At 39.1% G+C, this 12,657-nt stretch overlaps 1 protein-coding gene across 1 annotated transcript in view; it reads right to left on the bottom strand.

The window, feature by feature from the left end:
- Nucleotides 1-1,512: 1,512 nt before the first annotated feature.
- LRRIQ1 (leucine rich repeats and IQ motif containing 1) overlaps nt 1,513-12,657 on the bottom strand; it is a 117,045-nt gene continuing 105,900 nt past the window's right edge. Inside the window, exons 26-27 of the mRNA XM_088141859.1 lie at nt 12,326-12,446; nt 1,513-1,736 (exon numbers count right to left, since the gene is read on the bottom strand). Of these exons, the coding sequence (XP_087997985.1) occupies nt 1,603-1,736; nt 12,326-12,446 (255 nt within the window). The 3' untranslated portion in view covers nt 1,513-1,602. The remainder of the gene's footprint in view (nt 1,737-12,325; nt 12,447-12,657) is intronic.

The raw sequence follows: 12,657 nt of genomic DNA, 5'->3' as shown, positions 1-12,657 counted from the left end.
ATAGTACTACATTAAATCACAAGTGGAAAGTGAAAAGTAAAAAATCACCTAGAATTGCATTCCATAAATCAGATTATGATTTGAATAGTGAAGATCTGAAATCTGGGTGTACCTGGAAATTAACCAATTTACACCCCAATCATTTGTACAACTAGTTTTCAATTAAATTTACTTTCAAATGACTTGCTTTTAGGATTTGGTATTCTGAAATCAAAGAAGTGGAGAAGTAAATCTAGGAAGATGAAATTGTTTAGCTGCATTATCATTTAAAAAAATGTACAATGACATGAGCATTTTAAAATACAGAGCTTAATTCCATAGCAATAATTTTCTAAATGGTAAGCTGCTGGGAAGACAAATGTGTATTTTTCTATAGCTCACTCATAACATGTCTGATGCCCCTTAGTATCTCTATTGTTGCGATGTTCTTCTTCTGATGTTCTCAAAGAAACCATATTCAATTCATATTAATTTGAAGACATTAATGAAAACAGATAACATGATAGGGATATGTCAAGAAATGTACTGTAGATTTTAAATACAGCTATAATGTATGAATAACATACCCTATTTATTGACCAGATTCTTTGGTCATCCTTACTTTTTTCATTTTGATAGTAATTTTGAGCAATAGAATGCAATAATATAAAAGCAAATATATAATCTTCCTCAGTTTCAATCACTAATTTCTGTTGCACTAACCAAGATATTGTTTCAGTTAGGATTATGTATTTTCAGTTGCAAACAATATTAACTTCAGTGGTTCACGGCAGTGGAAAACCCATTATGAGACTGAAAACCAAGATTTTTACAAATACAAATAATCAGCAGAGTAGGCCAAAATCATTGTGTGGTGTTTAACAGGTACAGTTTATTTCTGGAGAATAGGAAGCAAACACTAAAAAGACTGCCAGAGTACCACAGAATGAACATAATTTATCAATATGAAATAAAACTTAGCATTGCTGAATTTAAATGTGTTATAAGTACGCACTCATTCAGCCTTATCAGGATGTGTTGTACGATGTGTAAATTCTGGATAATTCTGTACACAAAACATATTTATAGCATTCATATGTCTGGAGAGATATGACAATTTCACATTTCATTCTTTACAAATACATATTCCTAATAGTTATATATTCCAATTTACACAGAAGCCAAGCAAAATATCTAGACTTGGGGGCCACTTTTAACTATATTTTTTTTTTTAATTGAGATGAAACTTGAGTGAATGAATCTAAATACAAATATTTTATTCAAGCCATCTCAATAGTAGACTATAATAAAATCATACACCCATTATTGTACTCCTTCCTCCAAATTTATTCTTCCAATTATATATCACTTGTTTATAATTGCAGATGTGTTTTTCAACTTTAAACTGGATTGCAAAAATAAATTTCAGATACAAATATTATTCTTTAACATTTATAAATACCTCTTTGCCAAAAAACGAAAAGTTGGAAAATCACACAGTGAAATAAAATACAGCATGCACAATACTTAAGATTCTTGCATCTGGGACATTCAAACATGATGATAATTCATAGGCCAACTGAGAAGAAACTCCATATGTTTTATATGCTGAGGGTCCAGTTACTATTTCAATAGTTTTGTTTTCTTTTTGCCACTTCCCCATCCACCACTGAATTGAACTGGATGGTCTCGAAATGATATCCTCTCTTTATGGGTGGGGCCCAGTTGTGATTTCTCAGGTGAAGGTGCATCCTTTTCTACAGAAGCAGAAATTGATATTAAAATGACATTGCTTGAATCCAGTCAACTTTTTTTTTTAAGTTTAATGGAAAAACAGCAGCTTCCCAGAATGCTTTGATTTTGTTACTCAGTGAGGTTTCATCAGGATATCTAAACCACATTTAAATCATTCATTGATTATAAAACTTTAATCACAATGCTGATTTCTGAATATTTACTACAAGTGCATGTATATACTGTACACATTTCTTTTTTACTGAATTTATTTATCTATTTACTAAATTTATATGCCGCCCATCTCCTTCCATCAACATAATGGATCTATTTGACATATTGAAAAAAAGAAAAATGCAGGATAATAATAATTTACTCAACACTGAACACTTTTACATAACAGCATAAATATAGCTACTTTAAACAATTATTTAATCATACATAAATTGCCTTGATAATTCTTACCATTTACATGCTACTTCCCAATACATAATGACTTTTTGATAGTTTTAGTGGAACTCAAAATGTTCAGGATTAGCTAAATATAAACAAACTGAAAAATTAAATAAACATATAATTTATGGTCTTTTAAAAAAGATTGTATACATTTTTTTGCAATTTGCATACAGTTATTTCTTGTACATATAAATGTCATGGAGACATTTTCATAGCTTTTGATATTTTTTAACTCATGAAGAAAATTCCAGGTAATATAAGTAAGACATACTGCATAAAGCAGGGTGAATACATATCAAATTGAGACTTTCCACATTTAATGCTCAGTCCTAAAGTAAATGATACTTTTCTCTTTAGTGAAAAGAAAAAAAAAACTGTGTCAGCAGAGATGTTGTGGATGACTAGTGAGGAAAGAAGTATCTTGGCCTATTTCATTTATTTACTTATTTATTGTTAAACTTGTATGCCGCCCATCTCCCCCAATGGGTGACTCTGGGCAGCTCACAATAACAAACAAAGAAAAAACTCCAATCCTTCCAACAATGGCTAAAATCCATAAATAATTAAAATAGAAACATACATGAAACATTTTTAGCCTTAAAACCTTCAAGATGCTGGGGGGGGGGAACCAAACCCATCACCCCACCAGCCATCTCCACAGATGCGAGCCCCCATCCGGCCCCCAGGCCTTCTGGCAGAGCCAGGATTTAACCCCTTTTCTGAAGGCCAAGAGGGAGGGGGCACACTGGACCTTGGGAGGCAAGATGTTCCATAGGGTGGGAGCCACAGCAGAAAAGGCCCTCTGTCTAGACCCCACCAATCGAAATTCCTTGTTTATAGCCTATTGCTGCTATAAGTGTTATCCCATTGATATAACATTGCTTTGCAGTAAAGCTATGGAATTTGGACTTTCATGTATGTATGTATGTATGTATGTATGTATGTATGTATGTATGTATGTATACATCACTGAAGGCTTTCCAACTTTACTAAAGCTTTGTTTCCTGTAAGGTTGGCACATTCCAATTCTATGTCATACTTCGAATATGGTTTACTGATGAGAAAATATGAAGAGCAGTGCAGCTTAAAAACACGATCAAAGTAATATACATTAGATTTCAACTAAAATATTTCAAGATGGTATTCCAAGGTTTCAGTTTAGGAGATAAGGATCTTGATCATTTAATTTGGAAGATATATGCAAGCAACAATGACATCAGCAAAAACAAGTATTTTTTTTCTCTTTTGTTATACTAAAAAAAATTATTTATTTGTCTAATTTATATAGCCGCCCATCTCACAAAATAAGCTACTCTGGCAGGGTACAACAAGCTAAAACAATTAATAGATATCTAAAACTATAATTATTATTAATTATTAAAAAACAGTAAAAACTATTTAAAAAAACCTAAAACAGAGAATAGTAGACAAAGGGATGTTAATAATAATGAGCCACCTCACTAGTTCACCCGTCCCCTGGGGTCCCCAGGCCTGCTGGTATAACTAGGTCTTGAAGGACCTACGGAAGCTCAGAAGTGATGAGCCAACCTCATCTCGGGAGGGAAAAGATTCTACAATGCAGGCACCACAGCAGAAAAGGCCTGCTGCCTAGGGACCACCAAATGTACCTCCCTAGATGAAGGAATCCATAACATGCCCTCTCTGGTGGATCTGGTGGGATGGGCCGATGAAATTGGGGAGAGGCAGTCCCTCAAATAACTCAGTCCCATGCCACAAAGGGCTTTAAAGATCAGCACCAGCACCTTGAATTGGACCCACAAACAAATTGGTAGCCAATGCAGCTCATGAAGCAGAGGTGCAACATGTGTTCTATCAGAAACACATATACTGTAACTGCTCATGCCACTGCATTCTGCACTAGCTGAAGTTTCCAGATACTCTTCAAGGGCAGCCCGTGTAGAGCGCATTGCAGTAGTCCAACCATGAGCTGACCAGGGCATAACCATGAGTAGAACTCCTCAATCTAGGAATGGGCACAACAGGCGCACAATATGAAGTTGTGCAACGACCCTCCCAGCCACAACTGCCACCTGCTCATCGAGCAGGAGTCTTGAGTCTAGGAGGATCCCCAGATTGTGCACATGGTCTGTTTGGGGCAGTGCAACCCCAGCCAACACTAAATATGCTGTAGTCCTGGAACTGGAGACCCTCAAAACCCAAAGCCACTCAGTCTTGCCAGGATTCAGTTGTTCCCCATCCAGACTCTCCCAGCCTCCAGACACTGGGGTAAGGTGTTCACAGCACTGCCTAATTCGCCAGGGGTTGAGATGTACAATTAGGTGTCATCAGCATACTCATGATACCTCACCCCATGGCAACAGATGAGCTACCCAGCGGTCTCACATAGATGTTGAAGAGGAGAGGAGAGAGCCTCGGCCCATGTGGCATACCACTGACTGGAATCAACCCCAGAGAAAGGAGGTGAACCAGCACAGCACCAAGCCACCCACCCCCAATCCTTTGTATCAATCCAGAAGGATACCATGGTCGATTGTATCAAAAGCCACCAAGAGGTCAAGTAAGGCAAGGGTGGAAGCATAGCCACCATCCCACCCATGCCAGAGATCATCCAAAAGCGCAACCAATGCCATTTCCATTCCATACCCAGTTCTGAATCCTGGCTGAAAAGGATCCAGATAATCAGCTTCATCCAAGGTCCTCTGAAGCTGTTGTGCAGCCACCTTCTCGATCATCTTCCCCAAAAAGGGGAGGTTGGATACTGGATGAAAATTGTCCAGTATCATGGGGACCAGCGATGGCTTCTTGAGGAGCAGGCGAACCAAGCCCTCCTTAAGAGGTAAAAGAACACCCTCTCACTCAAAGAAGAATTCACCACTGCTTAGAAACCATTTGCATGACATCCCCCTGGCTGCTTTCATAAGCCAGGAGGGGCATGGATCTAAAGAGAAGGTGGCTGAGCTCACAGTCCTGTCCACTTCCTCAGGTCCAATAGGTTCAAACCGATCCCAGATAACTGGGCAAGACTCCACCCTAGGCATCTCCTCCAGATCTGCGCAAGGCCAGCACCAACTGCTAGCGAATCTGAGTGATTTTGTCTGGCAGATGTTAAGCAAATTCCTCTGCACATCCTTGCAAAAGGTTCCCTGGGCCCCCTTTACCCATGAGAGCTAGTGTCACCTAAAACAGGGCTGAGGGGTGGCAATCTGCAGATACAATACTGGCGGAGAAGTACTGCTGCTTCACCGCCCTTACCATCATGAGGTAGGCCTTAATAGCGGCTCTAACCCATGTTCGGTTCAGTTCGTCCTTAGTTGAGCACCAGTGATGCTCTAGATGTCTCTTCTCTTGTTTCGTCTCCCTCAGCTCCCTCATAAACCATGGGGAGTGGGGAATCCCCAAGAGGGGAGAGGTCGCATAGGCGTGATCCAATCCAAGGCCTCAGCTGCTCCTTTATTCCAAATAGCAACCAAGGCTTTGGACTGACCATGCAGCAGACCATCAGGAACAACCCCCAGGTCTTTCTAAAACCCCTCTGGGTCCATCAGTCACCAGGGGCAGACTAATCTAATGGGTCCCACCTCCCTGCAGTAGATAGCAGTGCCAGAGAATACCATGACAATCAGGATGTGATCTGACCATGACAAGGGGGACACCAAAAGCTCCTCCAATTGCAGATCACATAGCCACTGCTCCAACAGGAAAACTAGAGTCCCGTGTTGGGCTCTGGATGACCTGGGATAGGCCCATAGCCATCATGGTGGTCATGAACTCCTGAGCTACCTCAGAACCCACTCCCAGGGAAGAGAAATTGAAGTCCCCCAAGACCATAAGTCTGGAGAGGTCTGGAGAACTCCACAGCCAATCCGGAGATGGAATCAAGGAGCTCAGGCAGGAAGGCTGCTATGCAGCAGGGAGGCTGGTACAACAGCAACAATCCCAACTGATCCCTAGAGCCCAGCTTAATGAACAGGGTCTCACATCCAGTGACCTATGGAACAGCATCCCTGAAAGCTGTGATTCTTGGATGACAATTGCCATACCACCACCCCTGCCATGGGTTCTCAGCTGGTGCTCCACTTGAAACCCGGCCAGGCACATCTACAAAAGGGCCACCCTCCATTCCGGGCCCAGCCAGGTCTTGATAATACATGCCAGGTTGGCCCTTGCATCCATGATCGAACTGCAGATGAGGGAGGCTTTATTATAAACTGACCTGGCATTTAAGAGCAGCAGCTGGAAGCCAGGGCCTCTGATGATTTGTTGTCTGGGTAAAGGGGCTGAGATCAAGGAGCTGGAATGCAAAACTGGTATAAAACATTGGTCCCATGTTCCCCAGGAGTGGCCCACTCCTTGCCTCCCATCATAGCTCCCCATGCCCGTCACCACCATAATGGCCTGCCCATTTCCCCCAAAAGGCCACATCATCCTCCCCTCCAGGCGCCCCAATTCCCAAGGCTGGAGACCTTCCATAGTGACCAATTGCATCCATCCCAGGGAGGGGAAGCCAGGCACCCTGAGGCACTTTAGCTTGGTTGGCTCTCAGTGCCATTGGGGCACCCAGCACTCCCCCCACTCTACACACAAACACCCACAAACATACACAGACACACTCACACTAGCATCTACAGGAACCCACTTGCAGCTGCTCTAACCCACTGGTTACGGGTTCCCTTTCCATTCATCCCCACCCAACCAACACCCTCCTCAGGCTCTCATCCTGGGGGCGGGGGAACATGCAAACAAAAGCACTCCTCCCTCTCTTTGGAGCTAACAGAGGGAATGGCTCTAGAGGGGGAAAGGGTTCACAGCAGACTGCCACTTTGATGCTATTCCACTCCCCACCCACCCACCCCCAGTCACTGCCAAAAACCCCAGGCTCCAAACTGTGGAAGTTGGATGGAAGGCCCCATACAATCATCCACATGGTGAGAGACGCCGGCAACAAAAAGATGGAAATGTAGCACAGCACAATGGAGGCAACCTGTGCCAGGTCCAAAAAAAGTGGCCAACACGACCACAATCCTGGCACAACCCCAGTCTGTCCTCAACCCTCCTCTGGGCTCCAGGCATTGTTAATGCCAGCAGAGGGCCAAAAGCAGAGCAAACATATCAGCCATGGGCGTGGACTATCTTCTAGCCTGTTCCACTGACTGTTTTGCTGGCCCATCCTCCAGCTAGCTCCATCCACCACCAAATATCCCATGGCAGCCAGGTCACAATCCAAGCCTTCTACTGTGGCCCAAAAAACACAGCAGCACTTGCTCCAGCCACCTTGCTCTGACCCTTGCTCTGGTGGCACTTGCTCCAGCCCCAACCTGCAATCTCAGCTCTGACCCATTCCTCCAGCCTTGGAACCTCTTGGCACACCCAGCTTCCAACAACTCCAATGTTCTCAGCTTGTGGGTGTGGCAATTTCCACTTAGCACACAATTATTTATTGTAACTTCCCTTCCACAGACCTTTTATGTACATGCATCCTGTTCAAAGCATGTACCCATCCACCTCCCCCAATTCACACAAACCACATAGCCCATCCATCCATCCATCCATCCATCCATCCATCCATCCATCCCTCCTGCCTAAACTTATCCTTTTCAGGATAGAATATCCATTAAATATGGAAGACTATAGGAAGCAGCAGCAAGGGACATGAGAAAAACAGGAAAATAAACTCAGAAGTCAGTGGATCTATGGAGTTTGTTGGCTATTGCATTTTTTAAGGCCATTCTATGCTCATGACTCCAAAGTGGTATATACACCTGTTTGTCTGTCTCTCAGTATCTACTGGCCTCCTCATAGTGATTACTGTTTCTTCTTCTCATTCTTCTCCATGCTTTTCAGTGGTGACTGCCTGAAAAAACTTTGTTTGCTGGGGGAGGAGAGGTTGCAGGACAGATAGAGAACAGGCAATGGGTTAGTGAGCTATCCAGAAGCATTACTATAAATAAAGATGGTGTTAGAGATTGCAGCATGCCAGCTTCCCATTTAATTTCTTTTAATTGAAAAAAAAAATCAGGCGGGAGGTGAACTTGTTAGGTGGCACAAGAGTTTTCCATAGATACCATGTGCTGTATTTGGTTTCCAAATTGCATCTGTACGAATATCACCTCCCCATGTTACCTTTAAAATAAACTTGATATGCAATAGCTGCAAGCAATACAGTTCACTCAATACCTGGTTTTCATCTTTATAAAAAGCTGAACTATGTGTCTGTAAACCCTGGTCTACTTATGGGATAAATCTTCCAAGTAACTAAGCCCCAAACAGATTCTATTTTCCATTCTAGGATTTTTAACATTGCTGCTAACTCTTTGTGGGGTTTGGCCATTATCACTGTTAATACAAAGAAACATTGAAATTAATTCTAAGGCACTGAAAATGTTTGTAATGCAGCAGAATGTCAGTCGGAACAGCTCTGGATATACAGTGAACTCTTCATTGAAATCATAAGAACCAGACAGGAAACTTCATTGAAAGAGCCAATCAGCAGTGTAAAATGCTGATATTGAGTAATGTCTTTGATGAGGTTTCTAATTATGCCAAGTGAGAAAACATAACTACATCAGTTTCATTAATTTAAGGCATAATTTTAAATTTGGCAAATTCTGTTGGAAAAGTGAGGAACTGCATTGGGGATTTTGAAAATGATATTTTCTTGTGAAAGGGTTTAGTCTTAAAAAAACCTCAAGGCTACTATTTCTGCATAACATGTGAATCCCATATTTTTCACTACAGGTTGCTACTGTTCCAAATGTTATATAGCTATGAATTATTTCTTTGTCCATCTTTATTACACTAATTAGTTCCTATCCTCTGGATAAAGTTAGAAGTGTTTCCATTTATAAAAGAAAAGAAATAACAAAAATAAACATTGTCTGTCCTCAAGAGCTACAAGATAACCATGTAAATCTAAAATCACAAGATATAACTCATGAAGACATCTCCAAAAAAGATACTGAAATGAAAGATAATTGTGCAAGAGCACAGTTATGCTCCCAACAGGCTCCTATTTAGTCTAGTATCACTTTGAAAGGAGAGAATCCTGCTGGATTTCATTCAAAAATTTGCATTAGTATTGATATGGATTCTAATTAGACAACAGGATAGAAAAAAAGCTTTATTTGGGTTAAAAACATAAAAACGTTTAGTTTTTGCAATGCCATTAATACCTATATATTTAAAATACCTACTATCTACATTTTAAATTTTATATTATGCATCACACTATTTTCTCTACCTCCAAAATACCAGTCTAAACTACACTGGGGAAGTAATAAAATTTACTTCTTACACAAGTTACCTGGGTGTTGGAATTGCTTTTAATGCTTCATTAAGAAAACAGAAGATATTTATGGTGATCAATGACTGGTTTCTGTTGGAGACACAGCATACCTTTCAGTAGCATAATTTGGGGGGATTTGAGTCTGCAAACAAGGAGGCTATGCATGGAGCCCATAGGCTGGAGATGGTGCATCCCTGGCATAAATGGTGGAGTTAACACAACTAGGTCTGTCTGCAAATGTTACAAAGTTTCAGTTGCAGTACTGTAAGGGGTGAAAGACATTATTACAGCCTCACTGGTGTAACAACATGAAGCTTAATAAAGTTTGAATATATACTTGCATTTTCTGAGACACCAAGTGAGTAAGAAATATTTTATTGCCAGCACAGAGACCTTGGTACATGCCTCTGGATGTCCATAGCCTGCTCTAGAATTTAGAGGACTGGTCTGAATTTTCTTGGATCTCTTTTCATAACTACTTCAAACTGAAGCTACTGATTCAGAATTTCCTAAGGCTGGAATTTCATTACATCTCAAATGTTCACAAACACCCTGACAAATTCTAAGATGGTTGGAACTTATTAAAATAATTAGAATTTACTTTCAACATCCATGTTTAATATTTGTGACTGTTAGGAGAAGAAAGGCTTGCTAATCATTCAGGCATTGACAGATGGTTATTTTCTTCTGTAACTGGTCCAGATTTCTGAAAGAGCTTGAACATACAAAACAACTGATGAATTCAGTATCTGCTGAAAGACTTCTTAAAACTGGAAATGACTGCTTATTTTTCCAAATAATTATTTTGATCTGTTTTCTTTGCTAATTATTTGTTCTGTTCTGTTCTACCTCTCTCCTGATTAAATCCTCTATTCTTTACAAAATATGATCTAAAGAGAAAGAATATATATTCCTTACTAGGTATCAAACTGACATATACTCTGTTTTTGATAAGTAACACTATGTGGAAATACTTGGAATCTTTAATAAAGGGAAAGGAATGGAAGGAGTTTATGGAAAAGAGAGAGAAAGATTTTGCAAATCTTTCTGGATTGACATGTCACAAAGTATTAAGATACCATAGAATTTCACTGGCACATATAGTACACTGTGCCTTGATTTATAATTTATATCAAATCCTTTATCATATGATATTGTTTACCAAAAAATACAGCATAGAGATAGAAAAAAACCAGGAGTCCAGTAGCACCTCCTTTAACTAACAACTTTTATTAAAAGGCATAACCTATGCCTTTTAGTAAAATTTGTTAGTTGGAAAAGGTGCTTCCAGTCTAATGAAACTGATCAGAACAAAGCAGTAAAATTCTTTATCATCAACTTGAAATTCTACAAAATAAATTGAATAGGTTTCAGAAGAAATCACTATTTTTAACAATTTTTAACATATTGTTCCTTGGGTCCATAATAATTCTTTATTCCAAGTTTGGACATACAATTTTAATAATTAAATGTTCATGAATAATAATAACAGTAAGTGAAACTATTGTGTATGAAAATATTGTTAAAGAAAAGTTACAACTGTAAATTAGTTAAGACAACTACAGGCATGCAAACATTAATAGCAGAGAATCAAACTCATACGAAATTATTCCTCTGAACAAATTCCAGCCCTCACAATCCCTTAATCTAATAAAGAGGCAGTTTGAAAACACCAATAGGAAAGAGGATACTAGATTTACCTTAAAAAAAGAGAAGAATTTGAACACCCAAAACTTCAGTATGTCTCATTAAACATAATACATATGATTTTCTATGGATCCAAGTAAAATGAGTACTATTTGCCTTGATAATAATTGCAATTACTTTACAGTGGCAGAAGCAAAACAAATAAAGTACTATATTATTTTATATTATTATAAAAATGTTTTGGAAAGAACTATTCCATGTAGTGTGATACTTGCCATAATTATTCAGAAGTAAATCCACTCTGGTCTTCAAGCTTTACCAGCAGTGTACCTAGGATGTAGTCTTAACAATTTAATACTATTCCAAAGATCTGAATTTATATTTCTTATCAATTAGCTCCCAATGACACAGTGATTTTTTTTAAACAGGATAATCACTGAAGTAATGTCTTTCTGTCACTGTGTGTGTGTGTGTGTGTGTGTGTGTGTAATTTGAAACAAAATCACAGGATTTATGCATGCTCTCCAGTGCTCCTAATGTAATTGTTTGGGCCCTCACGTACAAATCAAAATTAGAGGAAGTTTTGAAAAAGAATAGAATTGAAATAAGTAATTAAATTTAATGTCTTAAATTTGTTATCGCTGCCCACTCCATTATGCTCTGTAGAAATTACCATTGTTAAAAATAAATAAATAAAAGCAATCTTCCTCTTTATTCATAAATAATGATTATTTAAAACATTAATAACCCCTAAGCGCATGAGAATGTGCCATTCATTTAAGTGAAAGCTACCAAAAAGCAAATGGTTTTAGGACTGGGGCCTAAAAATGAGATAAGTACCTGTCCTTAGGAAATGAAACATCAAGGGTTTGGTAAGGCCTACAGGAATAAGTAATTAAATTACAGGTTTCAGTTAAACAAAATCACTGATGATTCTAATTTTTCACATGATTGAATTTATAAGGCAATATACATGCACACATAAACATAAACATACGAGATTTCCCCTTTTTCTAGATATATTTAATTAGCTAGCTGTACACACACGAACTAGAGAGAGAGATGCAGATATAAAAGCTTTTTTAAGTCTATACATTTTAGATGTGTCGAGAATAACATTTCAAAGGAGGACAGAATCCAAAGCAATAAATTGGCCATCTACTAAGAACAATTGTAACGAACCTAGTCAGGTGATTTGAATTTTATCTACTATTATTAAAAGGAAAAAAAAAAAACCCAGCTTACTTGAAGATTCTGCAGTGTGTCTGTGTGGCTGATTACCTTTTTCTCTGTTCTGAGTCAAAGTACTTCCACTGGCCATGCAAACAAGCTCTAAATCCGTATCTTCTCTCCTTACAGGGCTTGTCTGGAATCAGTGAGAGAGAATGTACACAATCAAGAAACAAAATATGACATTTTCTGAATGCAGCTCACATTACTCTCAAATAAACAAGCCAGCTCTGTCAAACAATCTTCTTCAGAATGATCCCACAATCCTTTATTGCTGCCCATTCTGAACAAATGCACTATGTCAAAGCATTTTTGTAAATAGGAGGCGATCTTAAAATTGTGGTTTG

The sequence above is a fragment of the Python bivittatus genome, unplaced genomic scaffold (assembly GCF_059951505.1).
Source record: "Python bivittatus isolate LINGU-HERP-01145 unplaced genomic scaffold, Pbiv_v1 ctg000330_np1212, whole genome shotgun sequence".
NCBI classification, from domain to species: domain Eukaryota; kingdom Metazoa; phylum Chordata; class Lepidosauria; order Squamata; family Pythonidae; genus Python; species Python bivittatus.
The sequence above is the reverse complement of the archived record's forward strand: the minus strand, read 5'-3'. Positions and strand labels throughout refer to the sequence as shown.